At 37.9% G+C, this 24,296-nt stretch overlaps 1 protein-coding gene across 1 annotated transcript in view; it reads left to right on the top strand.

The window, feature by feature from the left end:
• Positions 1-24,296, top strand: part of MDN1 (midasin AAA ATPase 1) — a 102,168-nt gene that overhangs the window by 72,091 nt on the left and 5,781 nt on the right. The window contains exons 69-97 of the mRNA XM_065681233.1: positions 75-199; positions 1,361-1,501; positions 1,763-1,872; positions 2,277-2,350; positions 2,542-2,737; positions 4,157-4,316; positions 4,486-4,632; positions 6,528-6,654; positions 7,608-7,713; positions 8,805-8,920; positions 10,091-10,570; positions 11,116-11,342; positions 11,730-11,876; positions 12,086-12,258; positions 12,642-12,803; positions 12,934-13,071; positions 13,288-13,429; positions 14,336-14,505; positions 14,625-14,768; positions 15,477-15,612; positions 16,203-16,525; positions 17,448-17,609; positions 17,994-18,095; positions 18,256-18,457; positions 18,959-19,132; positions 20,643-20,800; positions 22,584-22,673; positions 23,405-23,520; positions 24,064-24,238. Of these exons, the coding sequence (XP_065537305.1) occupies positions 75-199; positions 1,361-1,501; positions 1,763-1,872; positions 2,277-2,350; positions 2,542-2,737; positions 4,157-4,316; positions 4,486-4,632; positions 6,528-6,654; positions 7,608-7,713; positions 8,805-8,920; positions 10,091-10,570; positions 11,116-11,342; positions 11,730-11,876; positions 12,086-12,258; positions 12,642-12,803; positions 12,934-13,071; positions 13,288-13,429; positions 14,336-14,505; positions 14,625-14,768; positions 15,477-15,612; positions 16,203-16,525; positions 17,448-17,609; positions 17,994-18,095; positions 18,256-18,457; positions 18,959-19,132; positions 20,643-20,800; positions 22,584-22,673; positions 23,405-23,520; positions 24,064-24,238 (4,723 nt within the window). The remainder of the gene's footprint in view (positions 1-74; positions 200-1,360; positions 1,502-1,762; positions 1,873-2,276; positions 2,351-2,541; positions 2,738-4,156; positions 4,317-4,485; positions 4,633-6,527; positions 6,655-7,607; positions 7,714-8,804; positions 8,921-10,090; positions 10,571-11,115; positions 11,343-11,729; positions 11,877-12,085; positions 12,259-12,641; positions 12,804-12,933; positions 13,072-13,287; positions 13,430-14,335; positions 14,506-14,624; positions 14,769-15,476; positions 15,613-16,202; positions 16,526-17,447; positions 17,610-17,993; positions 18,096-18,255; positions 18,458-18,958; positions 19,133-20,642; positions 20,801-22,583; positions 22,674-23,404; positions 23,521-24,063; positions 24,239-24,296) is intronic.

Consider the following 24,296-nt stretch of genomic DNA (forward strand, 5'->3'; position numbering starts at 1 on the left):
TGTTTTGGAGCCCAGACTTCCGACAATATTTTTGCTTTATTTTTTTCTTCTCTCCCTTCCTTTATTGTTTCCAGTTGCTGGTCCGTAAGCTTGGACAATATAATGAAGCAGCATGTCGAGAAATCCACAAAGCACTGGTTCTCAATCTATCAGATGATTGAGAAGTATGTTCAAGAACAGACGGAGGCAAACGCAGAAGGTAAGTGCTGGTTTTATATGAATGTATGATGCAGTTCCAGCAATTATGAAGGATGCATAATTAAGGTCCTAAATGCCAGAGTTTGACAGTGCACTTTCAGGTGTAGTTCTTGCCCTACGATAAATTCTCCTTGTCTTACATTAAATTCCATGACAGTATAGTGTCTTCCATACAGAGTAAACATCACGGCTTGGTATTTATTTCTGGAGCCACCTTAGTCTCTCATAGGGCCAACATTGTAGGTGGTGTAAATTAAAAAAGATTTCTGTAAAAAGCGTCTAAAAGAAAGTAGAACTGTGTATGTCATGCACATACAAACGTTTCAAACAGATTTGGAGGGTAGGAGGCCTCCATCTGCAACTGGAAAAGGCATAATTCATATTCTAGCTGAACAGCTTTTAACATTCTGTATAAAGCCTAAAGAATTCTTACAGTAAGTATGGTTTGGTACATGTTCTGATTAAATCTCTCTGCACGTGTTTATGTTACATAATACAGAGGAAATATAGCTCTCGGTCCCCTGCCTCTCCAAAACGCAGTGAAACTAAAGATGAAAGTGACATTCTCTGGCATGAGGCAGAGTCCTTCCAATCTCATGGCTAATTAATGCACTTGATAAGTTTCAGATCCTTGGGTTATTTTACGTCTCCAAATGGACAGCTTGTCTTCTCCCATAGTTAGTGCTCTAAAGACACTGTATTCTCCACCAGATTCTTCTAAGATCTGTTTCTGTTTTCATGATTTGAGGAATTAAGGAACTGGCAGTGACTAATTTGTAGTGTGGTTCATCATGACCGAAAAAAAAACATTCATTCCCAGAGAATAAGAAGTAGTCTTTAAATACTGGATCCACTGAAACTGGCCATGTAGCTGGCCAGCTTGGTCACTGTCTTACTGCTGCCTCTTGTCCTTTCTCTTTTTTCACAGTGTTTGTTGATCTTATTTCTTAATTAGAATTGTTCCCCACCCTACCCCTTTTCTATTTTGTTTTGAACCTTTCCTAATAGAGACCTGATACTTAGTTGGAAGTTTACAAGGAGCACATAACAATTTTCATGTAGAGGTTTGTTGGTTTGCTGTTGGTTTGGGTTGGTTTTGGTTTTGATTTTATTTTTGTTCCCACTTTTCTTTCTAAATTTCTGGTGCAATGTTCACAAACAGAGCAAATGGATCTGAAAACACTGGTCAGCACACTACAAGCTTTCATTGAAGGATCTACACTGGGAGAGTTTCATGCACGACTCCAAGCACTACTGGTTTTCCACTGCCATGTCTTGCTGATGCCTCAAGTAGCAGAAAAGGGTAAGTTCTTAGCATTGCATGTGTTGAGTCTTCTTTACAACAACCTGATAATCAGCTATTCATGACTTTCCAAATAGATCACTAAGCTCATAAATGCGACACAAGCCTATGCTGCTGTTTTTCAGTTGTTTGAATACCGTCAATCAGTTTACCCCAACTTTCAGTGTTGCTAAGCTTCATAATTACCCCAAAAAAATCTCCTCTGGATACTGAAAAATACCCTATTTTTAAAAGAAGCTTGTTATTGTCTGTCCCTTTTAGACGTTCTGTGCAGCATCCTGTGGAACCTATACAATTATTATAAGCAGTTTTCAGAGTGTGTTCAGGCCAGAATCACTGAACTTCGTCAACCTATAGAAAAGGAGCTTAAGGTAAAAGGAAACTTCACTCAAACAATATACTGATTAATCAAAGGAACAGCAGAACAGATATTATTTGAATTTGTATATAATCGTTCCATTGGCCACTGAAATCCATGCTACACATTTTCTTCGGCAAGAATTTGCTTTTGAGGTGGGGGATTGGTTGAAGTCTTTAATGTTTGGTCAGTCACATTTAGCCATGGAGGTTTCTGTCCAGTAATGAAGCCCCTTTGGATTTCATAGCATTTGGCTGTGCAACATAAACACATATTAATAGACTAAGATGCCTATGCAATAATTTGCTCACCTGCTAAAATGTCGTGCATTTTAAGACTGCCAGATCATCATAATTGATCAGCTTTAAAGATGAACTTTGATACTGAAATTGCATTGATTATTTATTTTCCTAATAGGACTTTGTGAAGATATCAAAGTGGAATGATGTCAGCTTTTGGGCTGTAAAACAGTCAGTTGAAAAAATACGCAGGTAACTCAGAGCTTGAAATTAAATTCCTTATTTGGAACCTTCCTTCTGGATGATTTCTCTGTGATGTATTAGATTTTAATGCAAGAATGTTTCTTCTGCTCATAACACAGTGGAAACGTTTCTTTCCAGCAGCTGAGAGATTTCCAGGATTGTAAAACCCAGTAACATTTTTGCTTTCCTTTGGTATTTAGGACCCTCTTTAAATTCATGAAGAAGTTTGAAGTTGTTCTGAGTGAGTCATGTCGGCCTGCCTTGGTGGAAATTGGTAAGGAAGAGCAGCTGGACTGCTTGCACAAGGAGGAAGAATCTGAGAGCATAGAGACCAAAGTTCAGAGGCTAAACAACACATTAAGAAAAATTCTGTCTGCTAGAACAGATACTGCCAAGGTGACTGTATTCTTTGTTCTAAGTGTTGGAAGGATATTTTCTCCGTTCTCATCTGTATGTTGCTTTTCACTGATTTATGCAGAAAAATCTTATGTAAGAGTCAAATCCGAGTGTATCATCAACTTTTTGGTTTGTCTTGTGTTCAGTGTTATGAAACACTGCAGATGGGTGGGAATGTGGCATGGAAAGACAAGCGTGTTCTGTATCGATTTGGCACAGCATCTATGCTCTACTATAAAGATGATGGCAGTTACACATTTGCTTGCATACTGTCTGCAGCAATTAGTTCCTTCCCTACTAGTACAGTGATATGTACTGGGTGTTGAAATTCTTATTACCCTTTTTCTTCTAACCAAGACAAATGATTGTGTAGCTGTAAGGTTTGTGCATATATAAAATTACTTTGAGCCTGAATTCTGAAAGGGGAATGCACTGCATTGTCCTATGTTTCCTGTTGGCTGACACAGCTTGTGTACAGTGTACATTTACTTTGGACTAACTGGTACATGGTTAATCTTACTCCCCATGCCACACATTTCAGTCTGTCTCTTAAATTTTCCAGCTCAGAGAGGAAGTCAAGTATTTTCTTCCCAAAATAGATTCCTGCAAATTTCCATTAGTTTTTATTAATAAGATGCAAGGAGAAAATCGTAATTCATCATAAGTTGGGGTGAGTGGGAAATGCTCAGTTACTCTCAGTTTCCAAGGCTTTGTTCAGTTTCTTCAGACCAGGAGGGTGGCTGATCTTGCTTTTGTCCTGTGACAGTCAGGAGGGTAGAGTGAAGAGGCAGAAACCTGATGAAAATCTAATGTGTTCCGTTGTGGGCTTGGTTTGTTGGTGGTTTGTTTGTTTATAAGCCTGTTACTGATAGTTAACAGGGTTATCGGTTTCACTTGTTGCAGTTTCATGTTGTCTTCATTCCTTAAACAGGATGCACGCAATCCTAAATTGAACAGACCCTGGGGATTAGCTTTGGACATGCTCGGGGATTAGTTCTGTTACTTAATAATTTCTGTTTGCATACTAATATTGTTGTTGTTTAGCAGTGCAATTAAATTACTGGAAAGTAAGTGATATTCTTACCCAGTGCCCTGAGGGCATTAGCGATTTAGGTTAATGTGACTTTGAGCTTGGAAGGCTGAAGAAGCTGACCTGAAGCAGTTATAAAACAAACACTCAAGAGAGTAGGATCATAGCTTTTTCCATTTGTTTGGCTGTTTTCAAAACTGATGTATTCCTGACATGCATATATTGTGATTTTCCTTAAATGCTGGTGCCGAACTGTTAACATGGGCATGTTTTGTGGTTTCAAATGAATGTAGCACTTTGCCCTTATTTTTGCAATAATTTCTCTTGATGGTTAAATAACACAGCTTTTGGCATGTGTGTATAATCTTCTTTCTGTTTATTTTTCTCAGAGGGCCCTCCCAGAAGAATGTCAGGATGGCATTACATTCCATGCAGAATCTCTGCAGTACCGTCTGCCTAAGCTTACTAAAAAAATGAAGAAAATGTGTACAACAGTTACAGAAAATAATTCATTCTTAAGTCTGGTGGAAAATCTTGACCAGTTCACAGGTTAAGTACTCTTGTGACTTCCATACCATAATTGCCCTCTGTAACATAAATGCAAGAGATCAGGAGAAAGTGTAGATATCTAGTTCCCTTCCTGGACTGCCTTCCCCTGGCTGCTTTGTATATGTTGAATTTTCACATCTCTTACCTTTCTGTGCTGTCTTCTGTACAGGTGGTATCATTGTTTCTGTAGCTGAACTGCAAAATTTGACATTTGATCAGACAGCAACTAAGGAGAAGCAGAAATCAGAAGCAAAGCATATTCAGATGCAAAAGCAACGGGCTTTGTCAGATCTCTTCAAAAGCCTTGCTAAAGCAGGTGAGCTTTGGCTAAAATGTGCTTGGTTTAACAGTACAAAGTTCTTAAGCATTTTACTGTTTTTTCTAATACATCTAAACCCACCGTAATACTATGTTCTTGAAGTCATTGAGCTACTAATATGTAGAAGCACTTAAGTCTCTCTTTCTTTTCATCTGTTGACTGAGGCATAGTGTGTGGGCCTTTCAAATACTCCTTTTTTTTCTTACACTCCATTAGATGTACAACAGTAGCTTTTCTGAAACAGAAATCTGCTCTATCTCCAGTCCAAAGTCACTGCCCAGCTTTTAGAAACAAGAAAGAAGCTCATTATCTTGTAAACATTCTCTGATCCAGAACTAAGTTTAAGTTAGCTGATTATAATGAGAGCCCATTTCCCAGTGATTGACAGACTGGCAGAGATGAGATTGGCAGAGACATGGTTGAGCCATGGAGACCTCATTGTCTATTGATGGGGAATTGTTAGCAGCAGCCCAGTCTCCACTGCTTCCCCCTGCTAGCCTTAAGGTAAAGGACCTACCCAAACTATTAATGGTTGCGTTTTACTTTGGTGTTACATTAAATTACTCATCAACTGTTCTTGCTCAGTGAGCAGTTCAGAAACCAGCAGGAATAAGTGGTCTTGTTAAATAAACAGTTGTCTGACAGCATTCTTGTAAGTCATAGGTAGAAATAGAAATTAATGTAACTTTGCTTTCTCCCCTCCCCCCCTTCCATTTGGAATGGAGTTTAGTGTTTTGGTGCTTCTCTTGGAAGCTATAGCTTCTGGCCTGCAGTGATCCTAAGAACTTCTTGGGTTTGGAGAGAGAGGGAAAAGGAGGGGGAAGAGAGAGATTTCTGTCCCTTTTGGAAACATGAAGTTAAGGGTTTCAGGAAGGCATGATTTTTATAAAAAGTTAAATAGTGTCACACTTGGAAAGTGAATGAAAACATAAACATCCTAAATGCTTTCTGGGAGGGTGAGTAGGCTACAGGTGTAATTTTGAGTGCTTGCAGTTTGTGATACTTAAATGAGTTGATGTGTACTGAGTAAATAGTTCCCAGAATATTAAGGTCCTTTTTTATTTAGATGACTGCAAAGACAGGTGAATCTAAGTGGGAAGTTGCCAGTACATACACTTTTTCTGTGTATTTCCACTCACTGGTGCCAAAGGAATTGGCTGTTATTGCTGCCCTGTGAAGTTTGTGCTGGAGGAGTGACATTCTGTGATTATTTAATTAACCATGGGATTTGAATTCTTTACTGGGCTGTCTTTGGTTTCAGGTGACACCTTTTACCTTCCTCTTTCATCAGCCTTTTCATGCCTTAAAAATGAGGTGATAATTCCTAGCTCAGCTCTCATAAAGGATGATGAGAAGCAGTGAAAAGTGTTGCTGTTAAGACTTGCTCTCCATTTTGTTTGGAAAAGTGGCGACATAATCTAAATAGCTAATGAGCCTTCTTACAGGCTCTGCTTACCTTCAGGATGCATTGAAAGGAGTATTCTAATTTCCTTGAAAGAAATGAGCTGTTTAATCCAGCTTAAAAAATAGCTAAAATAGGAGAGTTACTTTAGACAGAGTTTAAAAGTACATAGCTGTAACTTTCTCAGGCTATAGCTTGAGAAAGGTTCAAGGCTTTTTGTTTTACCTCTTGGCCACTGCCACCAACCTTGTTTATACACACAGGTCTATGTTTGTCTTATTTTAGCTGTGTTCAGCTAAAGGTAGTTAACTATGATGTGTTCTTACATTACAAAACTTACGGCATGTTCAAAGACTTGTCAAAATCAGACAGCATCAGGAAAAAAATTACATCAGATGTTTTTGTATCTTAATACCAACTGTGTGAGTGACATTTTTCATATAAAAGAATTTTATGCATAAAAGGATGTTGTGTTCAAATGTCATTCCAGGTTTGTCATACCGGAAAGGTCTGTCTTGGTCCCGTTCAAAAGATTATCATGAAATGCTCTACCTCCATCCACTGGACTTGAATAGTGCGTTAGGTGTAGTAAATCGTACGCATGAAGTGGATGCCACGTATGTACACAGTATTTTTAACCCTTCGATTGTATGAATTGCAGCTATAATATATGGAATTTATTGAATGTGGATTTAGAGTGGAACTTCTGGACTGTAATTCATTTAGGATTTTACATGCACCCTTGCATTCCCTTCCCTTCCTTCCATTACTTCTCAGTTTGCAAATCCTTTACATGCTATAGTAGCATGTCCAACAGAGCAAACGTTTGGTTGTTTTGAGGTTTTTTGTTCATTTGTTTTTTGATTTTAATTTGCACTTTTGACAACTTTACCCTCAGTTTCATTGTTTCTGTGAACTAGATTTCAATTAGCCTTCTACTGTCCAGCTTTGCCTGGCATGCTTTGTTAGCATTGTATTAGAAAGTAGACTGCTGATATTTTATTAAAGATAAATTGTAATTTACAGGATTACTTCATTGTTTCATTTGCATTGAATAATGGGATATTTCAGGAGAAAATACATTGATTTCAAAGTTGGCATTTCTGGAAAAACTTACTTATAGAAAAGATGTTTGTTCATATGTTTCCATGTTACTTTTCTGGTAGCAAGTGATTTTTGTAATTGAGACATGCTGCTTATTGTGTTACTCAGATGTAAAGGTTTAGTTTATACAATCTTTCAGCAAGGCCAAAATACAGGCTTCCCTATCAAGCTGGATTTAGCTGCATGGGGAGAAGAAAAAAAAATCACTATTCAAGTGTTAAATGATATTCAAAGATAGAGATTTTGCTGCTGCTGTTTAGTATTTGCTTAGTTTATTTTTAAATATCAGACATTTTCTTAAGACTAGAATACTTGTGGAGAAAATAAAAAACTACAAGATTGGTGTGTTTACGTAACAAATTGTACGCAAATGCGTTGGGTTGAAGAACTGACCTGGTAGTTCCAGTATGCTGAGGTACTGAAATGATACAGCTCTGTAATATCAGACTTTCTTGTGCTCTGTCAGGCTGCTGACAGAGATTTCTTCTGCCTGGGATGGATGCCAGAAGTACTTCTATCGGTCACTTGCACGCCACTCTAGACTTCAGACAGCACTGCTAGCACCTGCCAAGGTAAAAACACCGCAGGAAAAATAGAAATCCTATTTCTGCTAACTTTATTTACCACCTTGGACTGGAATTTTTTCATAGTAAAAAGGTGATGTGAGATAGTGCTGTGTTCTGTAATAGGATACAAAGTATGATATTTTGGTACAGCAGTTTTAAACCTGTCGGTTTATGAGTGAATGATACCAGTTAATTAAGTCAGTGATCTGTTCAATGTACAAATTCGTCCCAACAGATACTGAATTGCTACTTTTTGTTCATGAAGGGAACTCCAAAATGATGAATCAAAACTTGTTAGGAAAAAAGCTATGATCAGTTGGTGCTTATGGAAAAATAATCGATTGAGATTTGTAACTTGACATAATTGAACGCTGTGTCTTAACACAAAAAGTGCCAGTATATTCCCTTGCTTAAAAATTGGTGTAAAATCTAAAGAAGGAACAAACGAGCTTTCCCAAATCAGTACCACTTTTCCAGTATTCTAGGGAAAAAGGTTCTCTTCCAGATGCTCTTCTTCTCATTGTGCTTTGCCCCTTGTTTTTACAACATGGTCTTGTCAAACATCAAAGCTGATAATGGCCATAAATAATGGAACATAGCTGTGATCTGTTCTGCTCTGTTGTGAATATTTATTCTAAGCTTTAAAATGGGATCCCTCCTAATGAAAGGAGTGAAAGTAATTGGCAGTAAATCTGGCAAAAACAGTCGTGGCAGTGGTTTTAGCAATGGTCATGTGTGTAAAAGCTTTAGATTGTTATCTCTCTAGATTTTAATCATGATTTATGTAAGGTAGCTTTTACTATTGGAACTAAATTCCTGATAAGAATTCCTGCAGGGGGAAGGGCAGTGTAATATCACTGTTGTTGCAGAAGCTACCTGAAAATCGAATTTGTGAGCAGCATGTATGAAAGATGCAGAAAAAATTAAGATGAGGGAACTGTAATAACAGTGATTTTTGTCTGTGTTTTAAGACTTGTTCGATTAAACCATAACTCTTCAACCTGCTCAGTGGAATGAAATGGAGGTGCAGAGAATGTTGTTGTCTGCTTATTCATCTAACTATTCCTTCCCACTTCTTCTGCATCTGTTTTCTTTAGGATATTGGACTAGGTAGCATTGAGCGATGCAAAGGGTTCACTGCACACCTCATGCAGGTGCTTGTCAGGCAGAGACGATCTCTGACTACATTGACAGAACAGTGGATCTTACTGAGGTATTTTGGATTTTCCAGCTTTTAAACAATGGGAAGGAGTTTGACAGTAAGCAATTCAGTTCAAGAAAGATGGAAAGTAAAGTAGCAGAAAATAAAATTCTTGCCCCTTACTTCCCCATTTCTCTTCTCCCCTCATTCAACCCTAGATAGAAAAGGTTTGGGGCGGTGGAAGGGTTAGATATTGTTTATCCTGTCATTACAGCCAATAGTTGGGAAAACAGATTAGACACACATGAAGACCATGACATAATTACAGTTAAACCATTATAGATTGTTAAATCTCTCTGTTTTGGTATTGGCCTAAGTTAATTTTGGCTATGTTCAAGTTGTTGGTTTGATCTTGAGCAAATAAATTATCTGGATGGCACTTCTAGCCAAAATCAACAAAACCTCAACAGCTTACAATGAAAAACCCTAAAGAGGTGGGAGGTGCTAGATCTTGTGTCTAAACTGTAAAAGAATATAGAAAATCTTTTTTAGTGTGCTTTTTTTTCACTCCATTGCCTGACTCATCAGTTTCACTGCAAACTCCACTGTTCTGCGTATTTGTGTTCATCACTAATGTAATCCACAGAACTTTTTGAAGTTAGGTCAGGAGCAATTTCATCTGTACAGGGAAGGACATCTAAACTGAAGATTACTGATGCAAAAACAAGCCTTTTTTTTCTTGGAAAAACAAGCAAAAAACCCACAAACAACCCCACAACCAGCCAACTAGAGGCCCAAAACATAAAGTCCTCAACTTCACAGTTGCAGGAATAACGAAACACTTGTCTGCATTGCTGTGACTTTCATTGCAGATCAGATTGTTTGTTATGAGCTGACTATTACACGGCACTTCAGAGAATGAAGGTGTATCAGAATCTAATTTGCTTTTATTAATGGAGGAAAACAAACAATATTTGACTATCAGGCCAGGAATTTAAGGATGGATTGAAAAGATGGTCAGAAATTTTCAGGACGTATGTTCTCAAATATATGCAATACTGAGTTAAATTCACTAATTAAACAAAGCTTTTTCTAGAAAAAGAAGTTTGACTTCCGCTGATTCCATAATTCCATATTGGCTAGATCTTTTATGAATTTAGTCTGAAGATTTAGCTGTTAAAAGGGAAATGTGACATAAAACTCAGTGATTGTAACGTTTTTTCTTTCTTTCTTCTTGACTAGGAACCTCCTGAGTTGTATACAAGAAATAGATTCTAGGTTGACTGCTGACAGAGAATATAACGTAGCATTTCCTCCTCAAGAGAGTATTCGACACTGGACTGATGAGCTGCAGCAACTTTCCATGCAGTGTGTGATGGTTCTTGAGGAGCTGTCTTGGTTTATACAGTGCTGCCCAAAAGAAGAGTTAACAAAGTGCAGTGACAATGAAAAGATAGATGCCAAAACAAACATTCTTCAGAGTTCAGGACCTGAAATGGGAAATGTTTTTACGGGAATACCTGACCTAATTCCCTCAGAGCTAAAATACTTGTCTCCAGTAACAATTGAACAACTGCCTCCTGGATGCAAGATGCGAAATAAGGATGAGTTGTGGATGCAGGTAGCTACACAATTGACTGCAATGTTGACAAATGTGAAGGCAATGAAAGCAGAAGTGGACAAAATAAGACAACAGTCATGTGAGACCTTGTTTTATTCCTGGTGAGTTGTCTATGTGTGTGAAATGGAGTCTGTATGTTTTCAGTTCATACAAGATGGAGTCATCTTGAAAATCTTTGCCTGTGCATATCTTAAAAGTGTGCTCAGGCGCTCTTGAAGCTTGTATCTGTTTGTTTCTCCTGAAAAATGCAGTGCCTGGCTGTAGAAGCATATGTACGTGCCTTCTCCTACTCCCTGGCAAGTCAGAAAAATATTGGTACATCTCAGCTTCTCTGTTTATCTTTTGTCTCCTGGGTTTTCATCCCCATCGCTCCTTAGTTAATGGGATCAATTAATTAATTTCAAATGTCAATTTAATGAAGAAATTTTAATTTTAAAAGAAATCTGTAGGCTATTTAATAATAACCCTCTCATTTTGTCCCCGCTTCAGACAGTGTATGTGGCATGTCTAGTGCTTGTTGGACTTTGTATTTAATAAATTCAAGATGGAGATCAGCTGCCTCCCCCGATCTGTGCCCCAAGAAAAGGTTTAATCTTACACTGAACGATTTGTACTTCTGTCAGTGTTACGTGATTTCTTGTTGCAGGAAGGATTTTGAAGTTTGCACATCAGCTGTGAGTTGTTTGCTGGAAGTCTCAGCTCAGTTACAGGGCATAGAATCCCTGTTTCTTCCAACTGGGGAAGACAAGCAAACTGCAAATCAGATGGCCTTGATCAAGAGCCTAAACTATATACAAGAAGAAGTTAATAATACATCTTCAGACTTCACAGCCTGGAGAGCACAGCTTCTTGCTTCCATGTCAGAGTGCAGTGGTAAGGACAATTCTTCTCTGCCCCTTTTGTGATTCAGATAAAGATACAAGAATTCATTAGGTTGTTTTTTGTAGAGAATGGCTCCATGTTCATTCATATATTCAGAAACATTTGATGAAATCATCTAGATATCCAGAAACACTTGATTAAATTCAAACTTGCAAAATTGAGTCCATACTTAATTTGTGCAGTAATTTATTTCTCACCCTCCCCCTTAGTCACTCTTGATGACAGATCTTGCACCATAGTTGCAGGTCAGGATTAGCAAGGAGCTTTTACAGATTAATGTAGTAAAAATTGCATAGTGCTTATCATGCTCTTCGCAAACATAGTAACCTGTAATGTAATGTGTTTCTGCCTAAAACTGCCTGTGTTATGGTTCAAAAGGAAATCAATGGGCAGATGAAGAGTTTGTGGAGCACTTCTCAGCAAAAGTGGAAAATGTTATCCGTGTTGTTCTGTATGCCATTCAGTGTTTGGTGGAGAGAAAACAGGAAGGTGGAAAAGAGGAAGAAAAATCTCCAGAGGGAAACGGTAAGTTTGTTCATTTACTTGAGGTAGAGGAGGAGAGTTTTAACTATGCAAGCCTAAAAATTCCTTAAACTGTGTGTCTACAGAAGGGAACTGCTATTTCAATAGAGGTTGTTTATTTAAATGAATAGGTATTTCTAGATTGGCTTGCTATAACATTTTTAGGATGTCTAACTTGATTTCCATATTTTTTTAATGTATTTCAAACAAAGAGGATGCAGCCTCATTTGACGTGGTTAAAGAAGGTCATATAACTAAGCTTTTGGATGAAGATCTCTCTGCTGATCTGGATTCTTTGCATGTGCAGAAAGCAATTTTGGCAGTTTCAGAACTCCTAGAGAATCTGAAATCTTATGGGGAAGACTACACTTCAGATAAACATAAGGTAAAATGGCTCTTCTCATGAGGTTTTTGCTCAGGGGCCTCAAGATTTGGAATTGTGAACTTTAGTAGTTAAACATACATCATTGCTTATGTCCAGTAGCTTAGAACTACAAGCATGTAAGAAATTATGGCCAAATATGAGGTACTATTCTTCCATTGTGCAAAAGCTGGGTGCTCCTTTAGTAAGAAGGAAAAGTTTTAAGTTTATGTTTGTGAAAATCTAAAAATAAAAAGTTTCAGAAACCCTAGAAATAGTATTTAAACTCACCTATTCATATTTTTGTTTTGAGCATCTGTTTTCAGTCTCTGTCATCACCCTCTCTGAGGTGCATCTCAGTATGTACGTAATCATGTTTAACAGCTGTTCTTTGGTTTTAACTGCAGTTCTTCAACCAGTCCTGCTATCTGATGGTGCGTCTAAAGCCCATGCTCTGCAAGTATTCAGACCTTATCCTGTTTTACCTCACTGTTTCACTGGCATCTCACCGGAGTACTGGAAAGTTGCTTTCTGTTCTAACTAGCATTTTAACGGAGCTTGCCCAAAAGGTAAGTTATTAGAGATAACAGTGGATATATGGTATGCACATATTTAATATATACCAAAGTCTTAAGTAGAAACTAAGCCAAAAGATGTACTTACTACTACAGAGAGTTTTGAGTTTGTTTGCTTTTGTAGGGGTTTTGTCTGCCAAAAGAATTACTTGAAGATGAAGCTGGAGAGGGAGCAACACAGTTTCATGATTATGAGGATGGTGGTATTGGAGATGGGGAAGGCAAGAAGGACGTGAGCGACAAAATAGAAAATGAAGATCAGGTAAGTGGCATTGTTCTTGTTTAAGTAAAACTGACAAAGCCTTTGAGGTCCATGTTGTAGATGTTTCAGGTAAAAGAAACATGAAATTACTTTCGGTCTCCTATTTATGTTGGCTTTTATCTTGCATATAAAGTTAAAACAAAGTACCACAAAAATAACTAAGCTTTAATATATAGGCAAGATCCATTGTAATTTTTGGCTTTAATAATAATGCAGATAGAAGACAGTTTTCAAAAGGGTGAAGAGAAGGAGAAAGAGGATCAAGATTCTAAACCAGACATTGAAGGAGAGGACAATGCAATTGAAATGTCAGAAGACTTTGAAGGAAAAATGCATGATGGGGAGCAGGAGACTAAAGGTTTGGTTCTTCCACTATCACAAACTTACAAGAAATGTTATAGAAGAATCCAGTAATGGTTGTTACTTTTATATAACGAAGCATATACTGAAAAGTATTCAACAGATTAGTGCCAAATACTGTCTTCACTGTGATGGCTTTGAAATGAAGGGCGCCAATTCTTCCTTCCTCTTATGAGCTGACGTATAGATGCAATTTAAAATTGATCACTGACTTTGTAGGGCTGTTCAAGATTGCAGAATACTTGAGAATATGGCTGTTACTAATTTCAAAACATGACTTAAAAAAAAAAAAGCTAGATATGCTAACTTTTTAGCAATAAGAAAAAATTAACTTTACATTTCTAAAATGGAAAAAATATAGCAACATTTGGTAGACTTATGCAAGTTGCTACTCACCCAAAAGGCAGCAGTTCTTCACTTTAAAGGGTAACAGCCTGAACATCTTAAACAAATGTGGCTTATAAATTATGGTAATGTTAATTTACTTCCAAATCTCTGATAAAATGCCAAGAATAAGTTCATCCGCACAAGAAGGGAAATCCCAAACTAATACACAGATAAAGTGGAATGGATCTTCCCCCTCCCAGTAATGCCAAAACGTTTTGCAAATGGACCACAGAGAGGGTAAGAATATAGGTTTAAATCATCCAGGTTTTGCACCTGGGACTTGTTAGTCTGAGGAAAAAAATGCTATGTGTCCCTATGTCCAAGAGAGCACTCTGAATCACATAATTAGGACCCTGCTCTTCTGAGTGTTACTGCATATGTGTCTTTTTCCACACCTCTCAAATAACTGTGTAGGGTGATGAAATTAAGCTGCTAAGTATGCCTGCTTGTTTCCGGAGTTAACAAAAAAGTTAGCTTTATCTCTTCTGTACTGAAACACATTTTGACTTGTACACAGAAGATGATGAAAATTCAGATGAAGAGGAGGAGCTGGATAAGCAGATGGGAAATCTTGATAATGCTGAAGCTGATGATAAACTGGATGAGAGGCTCTGGGGGGATGAAGATGAAGATGATGATGAAGATGACAGTAGTAAAACAGAAGAAACTGGACCAGGAATGGATGAGGTAGAGGAAAGGGGTGGGAAGAAGAGTATCAAAGGAATTAAACAAGTTGGTATCTTGTCACTGAGACTCTGAGAATCAGGTAGCATAACTGACTTTCTTTTGGATTTGTTGGTTAATAGGAGGATTCAGAGCTCGTTGCAAAAGATGACAATTTGGGCACAGGAAACAAGGATAATAAAAAACAGCATCCCAAGGATGAGGAAAAAGAGCAACAAGAAGAGGATGGTGGAAACAAAGAGAAAATCCATGAACAGATTGATGAGGTAAAAGTTATTTGGATTACACAGAGTATTTTGCTGTTAAACCATATTCTGTTGCTCGTATCATATGTTTCTAAGAATTTGAAGTAGTTTTTATTTAATGGTGAAGTGTGTTTGGAAAAAAAAAAAGTTGGTTAATTTCAGAGTTGAAAGTAAACGATATTGCATCCCTTTTATCAAATCTGTATTTTCTGATCCATAATACAAAAAGAATTTTTGTTTTCATTAACCGGAACTTGTAACGGTGGCCAAAACAGGCTTTACACTGAACTGATGTTCTGATAGACAAAGCTTAAATTCTTGTTCTGTTGTGTTTAGCAACAGAAACACCAAGTCAGTGGGACTCATCCCAAACATGCGAATGCGGTATGCTTGAATATTCTGCATAGTATGCAAGAGTGCATTTGCCATCTGCAAGAGTGCAGATTCTCTTCAGAATCTTTCAGCTAGGAAAACTGAATTCTGAACATAAAACATGCTGGTTTTAAGAAATACCTATTTATGTAAACACATTTGCAAAAATGAATCTTTTTCTGCTTTTTATACATGAGGATGTGTACCACTGGAAATTCATTTTTAACTGATGAGAATGGAATGTTTGCACCCAGTATTTCTGTCCTAGAGATTCAGTAGCATCTTATTTCTTATTTTTGCCTGTCTTCCCACTTACTATGTACCTGTTATTTTTTCCCCCCATTCTTTTGCTGATAGCGTGAATATGACGAGAATGAAATAGATCCTTATCACGGCCACCAAGAAAAGGAGCCTGAAGTTGAACCTTTGGACCTTCCTGATAATCTGAACCTAGAGAATGATGAGAAGAGTGATGAGGAAGAAGAGGGTGAAGGTACAGCTGAAAATTTCTCTGCAGATTCCTAGATGAAAGCCAAATGGAAATGGGGGAAACAGACAGATAATGAGCTCTTTTTTCTCAATAGAAAAGGAAAGAGGTGGTAGGATTGTGTATAACAAGAAGCTGCACGTTCACTTCTGTGTATCAAAATATACCAAATACAGGCCAGATAATAATTAACAACATTACAATACTTTCCTTTACCCACCTTTCACACACACTTTGGAGCAGGCTTTCTCAGTGTTATCCAAGTGACACTTCGACTAGAAGCTCCTTATTTAATTGTCCAGTTGCTTTTATGGTTTCATTTTTAGTATGATACTTGCAAGCATTTGTACTCAAAGTCAACTCACCCTCAAGATTGTTAGGTTAAAGGGAATTAATTGGAATTCATCCTGCTGTATCATTTGTTACAAACCAATTGTGACATAAAGGAATTATGTGCAATAGAAAATAATAAATTCTATGTATAAATATCTGTGGTTTTTTTTTTCTATAAGCTGGCAGTTTTATTCACTGTAATATTCGTTATCTCTGTACTTCACTAAAAGTTTTGTATACCTTTCTGATTGTTTTTAATCCAGAAGAAAATGATTTTGAAGTAGATGAGAAACCTGCTGATTTAAATGAGGCAGAGAAAACAGAAGAACAGAATGAACAGGATACTGGTGAGACAGAGCAAGATGACCAGGATGCAGAACCAGCTGAAGAAGGCATTTCTGAAGATAAAGAGGAGAAGGAAGATGAAGGGGACAAAGATGCTCATGATCAAGATGAAAATGCAGAAAAAACTGAGGATTCAGCAGAAGAAGAGGATGAGGAACAGTCACAACCACCTGATGAGGAAAAAAATGAATCTGCTGAAGATAAGGGAATCCCTGCTGCTGACCAAGGCCTTCAACCTCAGGTAAGGAGTGATAAATAAAAGCCTGCTTTTCTTTTTCAAGTTACCTTATAGAAGACTTAAGAAATGGATGTATCTATGATACTGAAACAGATTTGACATTGAGTAGGTGTGATGCGAATGAGAATCTTCATCAAGATAACAGAAATGCGCTTACTATTAAACTGGTGTATTTTTGTCATCTGTATTGCTGTTATCTCCTTGGCCTTCTGTTACAACAGAATAGAATATTTCAGTTGGAAGGGACTTAGGGAGATCATCTAGTCCAACTGCCTGACCAATTTAGGGCTGACAAAAAGCTAAAGCATGTTGTTAAGGGCATTGTCTAAATGCTTCTTAAGCACTGAAAGGCTTGGCGCATCAACCCCTTTAGAAAGCCTGTTCCAGTGTTTGACCATCCTCTCAGTAAAGGAATGCTTCCTAAAGTCCAGTCTAAACCTCCCCTGACGCAGCTTTGAAGCATTCCCAAGTGTCCTGTCACTGGATACCAGGGAATAGAGCTCAGCAGCTCCCTATCTGCTTCCTCTCAAGAAGCTATAGAGAGTAATGAGGTCAGACCAAGGAACACCACTGGTGACCAGTCACCAGCCAGATGTAGCTCCATTCACCACAACCCTTTGAGCTTTGCCTCCCAGCACACCATGCACCCACTCATCGCATAGTGGGACAACTTATCCAGAAGGATGCTGTGAGGGACAGTATCAGAAGCCATATTAAAATCCAGAGAAACTACATCCACCAACTTCCCTTCACCTACTAGGTAGATGACCTTTTCATAGACGGGTACCAGATTAGTTAAACAGGACTTCCCCTTGTGAACCAGTGTTGACTGTGCCTGATGATGGCATTATTCTTCATGTGTATTTCAATAGTACCCATTTTCCAATGTTTTTTAGAGTGTTACAATAAACAAATACTATTTCAGAAAGAAGAAGGTAAAGATAATTCAGAGATGGATGAAGAGATCCCTGAGGCTGAGGAAAGAATGGAGCATGAAACACAAGGGCAGACCGGGCAAGAAAACCTGCAGAGTGACAGTGCTGTTGAGCTGGCTGGAGAGGCTTCAGAAAGAGACCAATCTAAAGAGGTAAAATACATGGAAGTGTCTAAGTTAAAAATGCTGAATTTGTGAGTATGTTTTTAAGATACAGTCAAGGAACTGCTGCTGTATTTTTAGGAATAGTGCATAAGATTTAATTTTCAGAACACCAATTATAAATTCCCTGAGAAAGATTTAAGATCATGTAGACATTTCATAGCAGTGAAAACTGTAATTTTAGGCTAATGGTTGAGCTGCAGAACTGTCTTGTCTGCTCCCCACAAGAATACTGTTTGCACTCGTGAGCCATTTGTCATTCACAATAGAAAGCAGCACAGCTTCCCAGTGTAACTTCTGAAATTTGGCTACAACAGTTGCCATTTTCAGGTACAGTTGTGATTTTGGAGTTCGGTTGTTTTTTTTGTCTCTCAGGAAAGTGGGAGTGGAGCTTCGAGTGCGAATCAGTCAGAAGGCCATGAATCCACACGCATGGCCCGGATGGCTTCGCAGAAGCAAAGCAGAAAAAATACCCAGGTTCGTCTCTTCTTTTTATTATTTTTTTTAATTATTATTTTTAATTTGAATGTTTTAATATTAACCAGCAAATAGTTTCAATTTCTCCTTGTCAGAACCATTGTTGTAATCAGTGTTTGGTTGCACCTCACTTGAAGTTCACGGTGTTAATTTGTTTCAGAGTTTCAAGAGGAAACCTGGTCAGGCAGATAATGAACGCTCAATGGGAGATCACAATGAACATATCCACAAGAGATTGAGAACCATAGAATCCAGCAGTGAAGCAAAGCAGAATACAACTCAGCCTAAACAAAATGTGGAGGAGGCTGATGCATTTGAACATATTAAACAAGGCTCTGAAAGCTATGATGCACAGACATATGGTATGTTGATATTTCTGGGTGTAAGGAGTTGTTACTTCAGAGTCAAATCCTGAAACACGCTTATTTACTCAGGTTTTCACAGTATGTTTTTTCAAATTATGCTTTGGTTTAAGATGTAGAACCATTTCACTATAATATATGATACTCTCTGGCAGTCAGGTTCCTACTAATGATAACATTTTATAACATACTGAATTCACTCAAAAATGGATTTTAGTTTAATAAACATTTCAAAACTATTCTAAGTTTTTTCTTTTAAAGTAATTTCTATTCTAGTCTGATGTTTCATTCATCAGGTTTTCAGGGCAATAGCTCATTAACACAAAATGGCACAGCACAGTGAAAGATAAAACTGAGGTTTGAGGCAATAGCTCAGATCTCTTCTGAAGTTCACTGAAACTGATATGCAGTGGGCTTAGAATGCAACTTTTTTTCTTTTTTTGCAACTTCACTACTTTCCCTTCCTCTTTCCTCCTAATAACTATTGTTGCCTTTGTACAGATGTAGCTAGCAAAGAGCAAGAGAAACCCATTATGCCCCCTGAAGAAAAGGAAGAGGGAGACTCTGAAGATGCAGCTATGGAAACCCAAATGCAGAATGATGAGGATCTCACAGCAGTAGACACAGAGGAGCTGAAGCCAGAAAAAAAGAATTCTTCTGCCACTAAAACTCCTGGTATGTTAACTTAAAAAACATTCTAAACATACACTGATGTGCATCTTTAAATGTATATGTAGGTATTTATTTTTCCATATGGTAGATGTGCATATGCTTCATAAGACTAAAGCATCTGCTCTTAATTGATATTTCTGCAGCAGTATTCATACTCCTGCCAAGTAACTTGCATTAGCCTTTCTAAATTGGTTGAGTGACAGAGGGTTTTGCAGCTTTCTTTCCAGTTAATGGTCTCTAATCTTCATCCACTTCTTTAAAGATGTAAAAGGTGAACACTTTCCCTCTGCTAGACACAGTGCCAGTTTGCTTAATTAACTGGCACATAATTGCATTCCAGTGTCACCAGCATCAGTGCCACACAACTCTTCTTTCCATGTGTAGTTTCTGACAAGGCATCAAGAAGTTGAGAACCTGGTCTGAACAACAGCCGGTGTGAGGTAGCACTGAAGTGTCACTATTGCCCTGCTTTCTTCCTGAAGCGAGAATGAAACAAACCAAAACTGAGCTGCTTAACTGAAAATGGCTCTCAGATGCAAATGGTTGGTAGATGAGAAGGCAGGTCTGACTTGTCAGCCACACAGCCCACACAAACAAAATAAGCAAGATATAAGTAAATATCTCTTGCGAATTGCAACAGAAGCATTTAATTTTGATGTATCTAAGTAAATGACACTGTAGCTTGGAATTTAGGATAGTTTTCTTATCAGAAAAAATGAAAGGTGGCTAGAGAGGGAGACAAGAATTTTATCAGCCTGATCAACTTTCTTGCCTCCCAGTCCCTTCAGGTTTAATCTCTTTACTTAAATCTCTTGCTAGAGCCATTAGCTTTATGGCACAGGCATGCATGTAATCACTCCTGTTTGTTCTTCCACATGATTCTCTTAACAGTATGTTTGAAATACTATAATCTTCAAAATACCTCCTACAATGTCAGACTGGTTTGTTTTTTTCTTGGAATAATTCTTAAAAACCGTGTTAAACAGTGTCCTGTAGAAGAAGCAATAATAAAAGAAAATCTTCCATTCGTTTGTTTGTAAATTGATTTTGGAGTTGCAGGAAGCTGTTCATTACAAAACTCGAGAGTAAAAAGATAAGAAAAGATTGCCATATTTTTTTTAATGATGATTTGCTGATTGTTCTCGCATTGCTTTATACCTCCTGTTACTGTCAGGTAGGCTATGAAGCTCAAAAATGTACTTCACCAATGGAATCTTCAGGTGCTAAAGACACCTCTTCACTAAGGTATTGTTCATTTGGCAAGGTTGTAAGATAAACAGTTTGCATAAGGAAACACATATTTATCAGTTCTAGTGAGTAGCAAGGTGGATTCATCCTATTCCTAGAACTGTCTTAGAATTTGTGCACTTCTCTTGAAATTAAATTTAAAAAGAAAAAATGTCTGGGTTGCACTGCAAAGCATGTGAAATACGTTGTAAAGGAGCTGAGTTACAATATTGGTTCTTGTAGTATGTGTGATGCACAAAGTTAATAATTAGTTTTGTGGTTGTAGGACCAGGTGAAGTGGAGCCAGAGATCCAGACTTTTGATTCTGAGGATGTCAATGACTCTACAGCAGAAAAGCTACCAAAGGTGACAGAAGAGAAACCAGAGAGAAGCAAGGACTCGACCATACATACAGCCCATCAGTTTTTGATGGACACTCCCCAGGTATGATATCCGAAGTGTCATCTTAAAACTACAGTGGTACAAACTGTTTGTTTTATTTGGCCCATGTTAATGGAACTTTGAAGACAAAAGTTTGGAATTCTTTTTATTCAGACAATGCAGTAGCTTGCTGTTCTTAAATAGCAGAATGAGAAGTAATACAAAACCGCTTGTTGTACATGCAGCTGAATGATGACTTTAAAATGACAACTCCTTCCCATCCTTATGTGAGAAGGTCTCGTCCTCACTGTTTTTAAAAGAAATCTTGTTTTTCTGACTGTCAAGAACTGTTTTAACTCAGATGAATCTGCTGATCAGATGGTTGGGTAGTGGAAAGTGATGGGCAAGATGTGTGCCCTGAAGATAAAGGGTTTAGAGTGAAGACAGAGCTAGGTATCAGTGAATTTTAAACACCATTGTGGGCAAAGAATTAAACACAGTTCATTCATCACAACATATTACTTCCTTAAAAAAGCTGATCTTGTGCCTTTTATGAATGTCTCAATTAAAAAAATACTATTGTAGCCTAGAAAATCCTAGAGCTTCATGTAGCACTCATAGTTTCCAGTGCAGACTGCTAGCTGTGAAAAAGCACATTTGGCAACGAAGAGTTATGCCACAGAAGCAGTTGACAGTGGTTAATCAGCTAATAAAGTAAGAGTATTTTCAGTGTCTGTTTTTCAGCAGTATTGACCTTTCATGCTTCTTACACTGTGTCCTGAGTATATAACTTGGAAAGCAGTATTTTACTGTTTCCGTGCACAGCACAGAAATGATTATGTGCCAGCTATACGGGATATTTCCATCTTAATTCCAAATGGTGCAGCTCTTTGGAAAAAGGCTGTGGAATGCAAGAGTGTTGTTCTCTCTTGTATTCAGAGATGTGGTGGTGGGTTCTTTTCCGTTGACATGCAAACCTGAGACAGAGGGGGGAGCTCTTACAGCACCAGTTAAATAGGAAGGGAGAAACGTTGCTGGGGGAAAGAGTAAGTTTCCATGCTTCAGCAAAAGGAAAACGAAGAATGTACATTCATGTACACTCTTTCACTCTTCTTTAAACCTGCAGTAGGTGACCAGAAGGACTGCTGCTGCTTTTTGAGGAATGAGACATTATTTATAGTTCACATTCATAGGCTTATTTTCCTTAATCCATAATCCTGCAGGTTATGCGGAGCACATACTACTCTTTGGCTAGACTGTGGTGTTACAAGGCAGGAACAGAAGTTGTCACTGAAAGCACAATAAAAGTAAAAGAAGTGTAGTAAAGCTTGAACGTCCTTGAACAGAATGGCTTATCAAATAGCATTTGTTGGCAGGTACAGAGGAAGATGTCATTCAATTCTTCAAGAGGTTTGAATGAAACTTTTAAAAAAACTAATTAAGTGAAGCATATTATATTTTGGAAGATACTAGATAGGTGTTATTTAATGGTTTGATCTCAGTTATACTGTCATTAAATTTGGTGTTTGTCAAAATCATTGCACTGAATTACGTTGGAAGTTCTGTATTATTTACAGTGTCTGTATCATAGAGGTTCCTAGCTTTGTTCCTATGTTGATTGTGTCGCAGATGTACGCATTTGTGGGGAGGTATTTATCCTTCCTGTACATGGAAGCTATTAAAAAAAGCAGATTTAGAATCTTCATTTAAGTTTTTTCCAGTATTTTTGTGCCTAAAAAGAGAAGAGCAATGCATTTTTACTTCCTGGTAGGTTGCTCTAGTTTGGGGAAGCACCAGATGTGTGAACTGATTTTTCTGTCTCACAAATCTCATGACTACACTCTAGCACATCGTTAGAGATCCTGAAGAGCTAAGAAAGGAACTTGAGAGGCAGTTGGAAGCTTGGCAGACACAGCAGTCTGGAACTCCAGATGAGGTTCGTGACCTTGTTTTAATTTAGAACTGTCAATAAGAGTCCTTCAGTTGCATTATTTCTTCTTGGTTTACTGCTGAAACATTGAGGAAGCTGGAATTTAAATATTCAGAACTGTGATTTTAGGTGTTAATTTTGTTGTTAACTTATTCTGAAAAAACAAACAAAAAACCCCAACAACAAAACTCCCCAAAACCAAACCAACAAAACCATTATTCTTAAAGCAGGATGATGTTTCAGGTCTCATTTTGAACGTGCTGTGTGCTGTTGGCAGAAAGTTACTCTGTTGGTAATGACTTTCAAAGCTTACATAGTTACAAACATTTTTCTCAGTTTTACCAAGCTCCTTCCATTTTGAGTTGTCACCTACAGTTAAGTGCTGGACACCACTTTCACAAAGCTATGGTCAGCAGACAATGTCTCCTTCAGTTGCAGTGGTGGAGTTTGAGGTAACCAACAGCAGGAGCACACTATGACACTTGCTCCTAGTCATTAATTGTAAACCATATTTGGAAGCAGTTCCTGAATGAAATTGCCAGTGTGGAGACTTAACATTCTTGCTGAATTTCAGTACACCTTGATTTTTGATCTTGAGGCATTCTGACAGTTTCAGCTGATAGTTACCTACTAATTCCCCCTTAGTAAACTGAGGTTTGTTTTCTTTTTTCAGCTTCCCAACTTGTTGTTTCTTCATAATTCACTTCTATTTTTTTCTGTGATGTATGATGTTTCAGGAGAAGGAAGCAGCGCAGTTGTGGCAAAGGTATTTAGTACTGACAGCTCCTCTATCACAGCAGCTTTGTGAACAGCTACGACTCATACTGGAACCCACTCAGGCAGCCAAATTGAAGTAAGTTATGCCTTTCTGAGGCATTATTTTATTCAAACTCTTGGTTTGCCGGGGAGGGCTTTAACCTTTGTACAGCTGCAGCTCTGCTATATGGGAACACTAGGTTATTTATGAAATACAAATGTGCTGTAGTAGTAGGTACCCATCCCGAGGATACTGTTTTCTGTTCTCTTCTGTGCAACAGGTGATAGAATCAACTTAAACATGTGAAGTGCTGTTGAATCAAAGATTATGTCAGATGTCAAAAAGTTTTATGTTGGTTTTAATATGTAATATTTTTGTTCAAGAGATCTAGACTTGTTTCAGGATGGAAGAGTCTAAATTCAAGGTCTGTTTTCTGTTTTAGGCACTTAAGAGCTTCCTTTAAAAGCATTGAATATCCATCTTGCTTTAAAAATGTGAGGTGGTTTTTGCTCTGTACCTGAATATGAATGTTAGAACTGCTTTTTTGCTATTTTGGTGCATATGCTGCATATGCCAGGGTTTCCAGAATGCAATATTTCCTGATAATGCCTGACACTGTCTTGTTTTCTTAACTTTCAGAGGAGACTACAGAACAGGGAAGAGACTGAACATGCGCAAAGTGATTCCATATATTGCCAGTCAGTTCCGAAAAGATAAGATCTGGTTGCGAAGGACCAAGCCCAGCAAACGACAGTACCAGATTTGCTTGGCTATTGATGATTCCTCTAGTATGATAGACAATCACTCCAAACAGGTAAAACAAAACTTGGGAGAAGTATGAAGAGACTACCTGTCGTTGATGAGCATGTCGG

Source organism: Lathamus discolor, chromosome 5 (assembly GCF_037157495.1).
Source record: "Lathamus discolor isolate bLatDis1 chromosome 5, bLatDis1.hap1, whole genome shotgun sequence".
Lineage (NCBI taxonomy): Eukaryota > Metazoa > Chordata > Aves > Psittaciformes > Psittacidae > Lathamus > Lathamus discolor.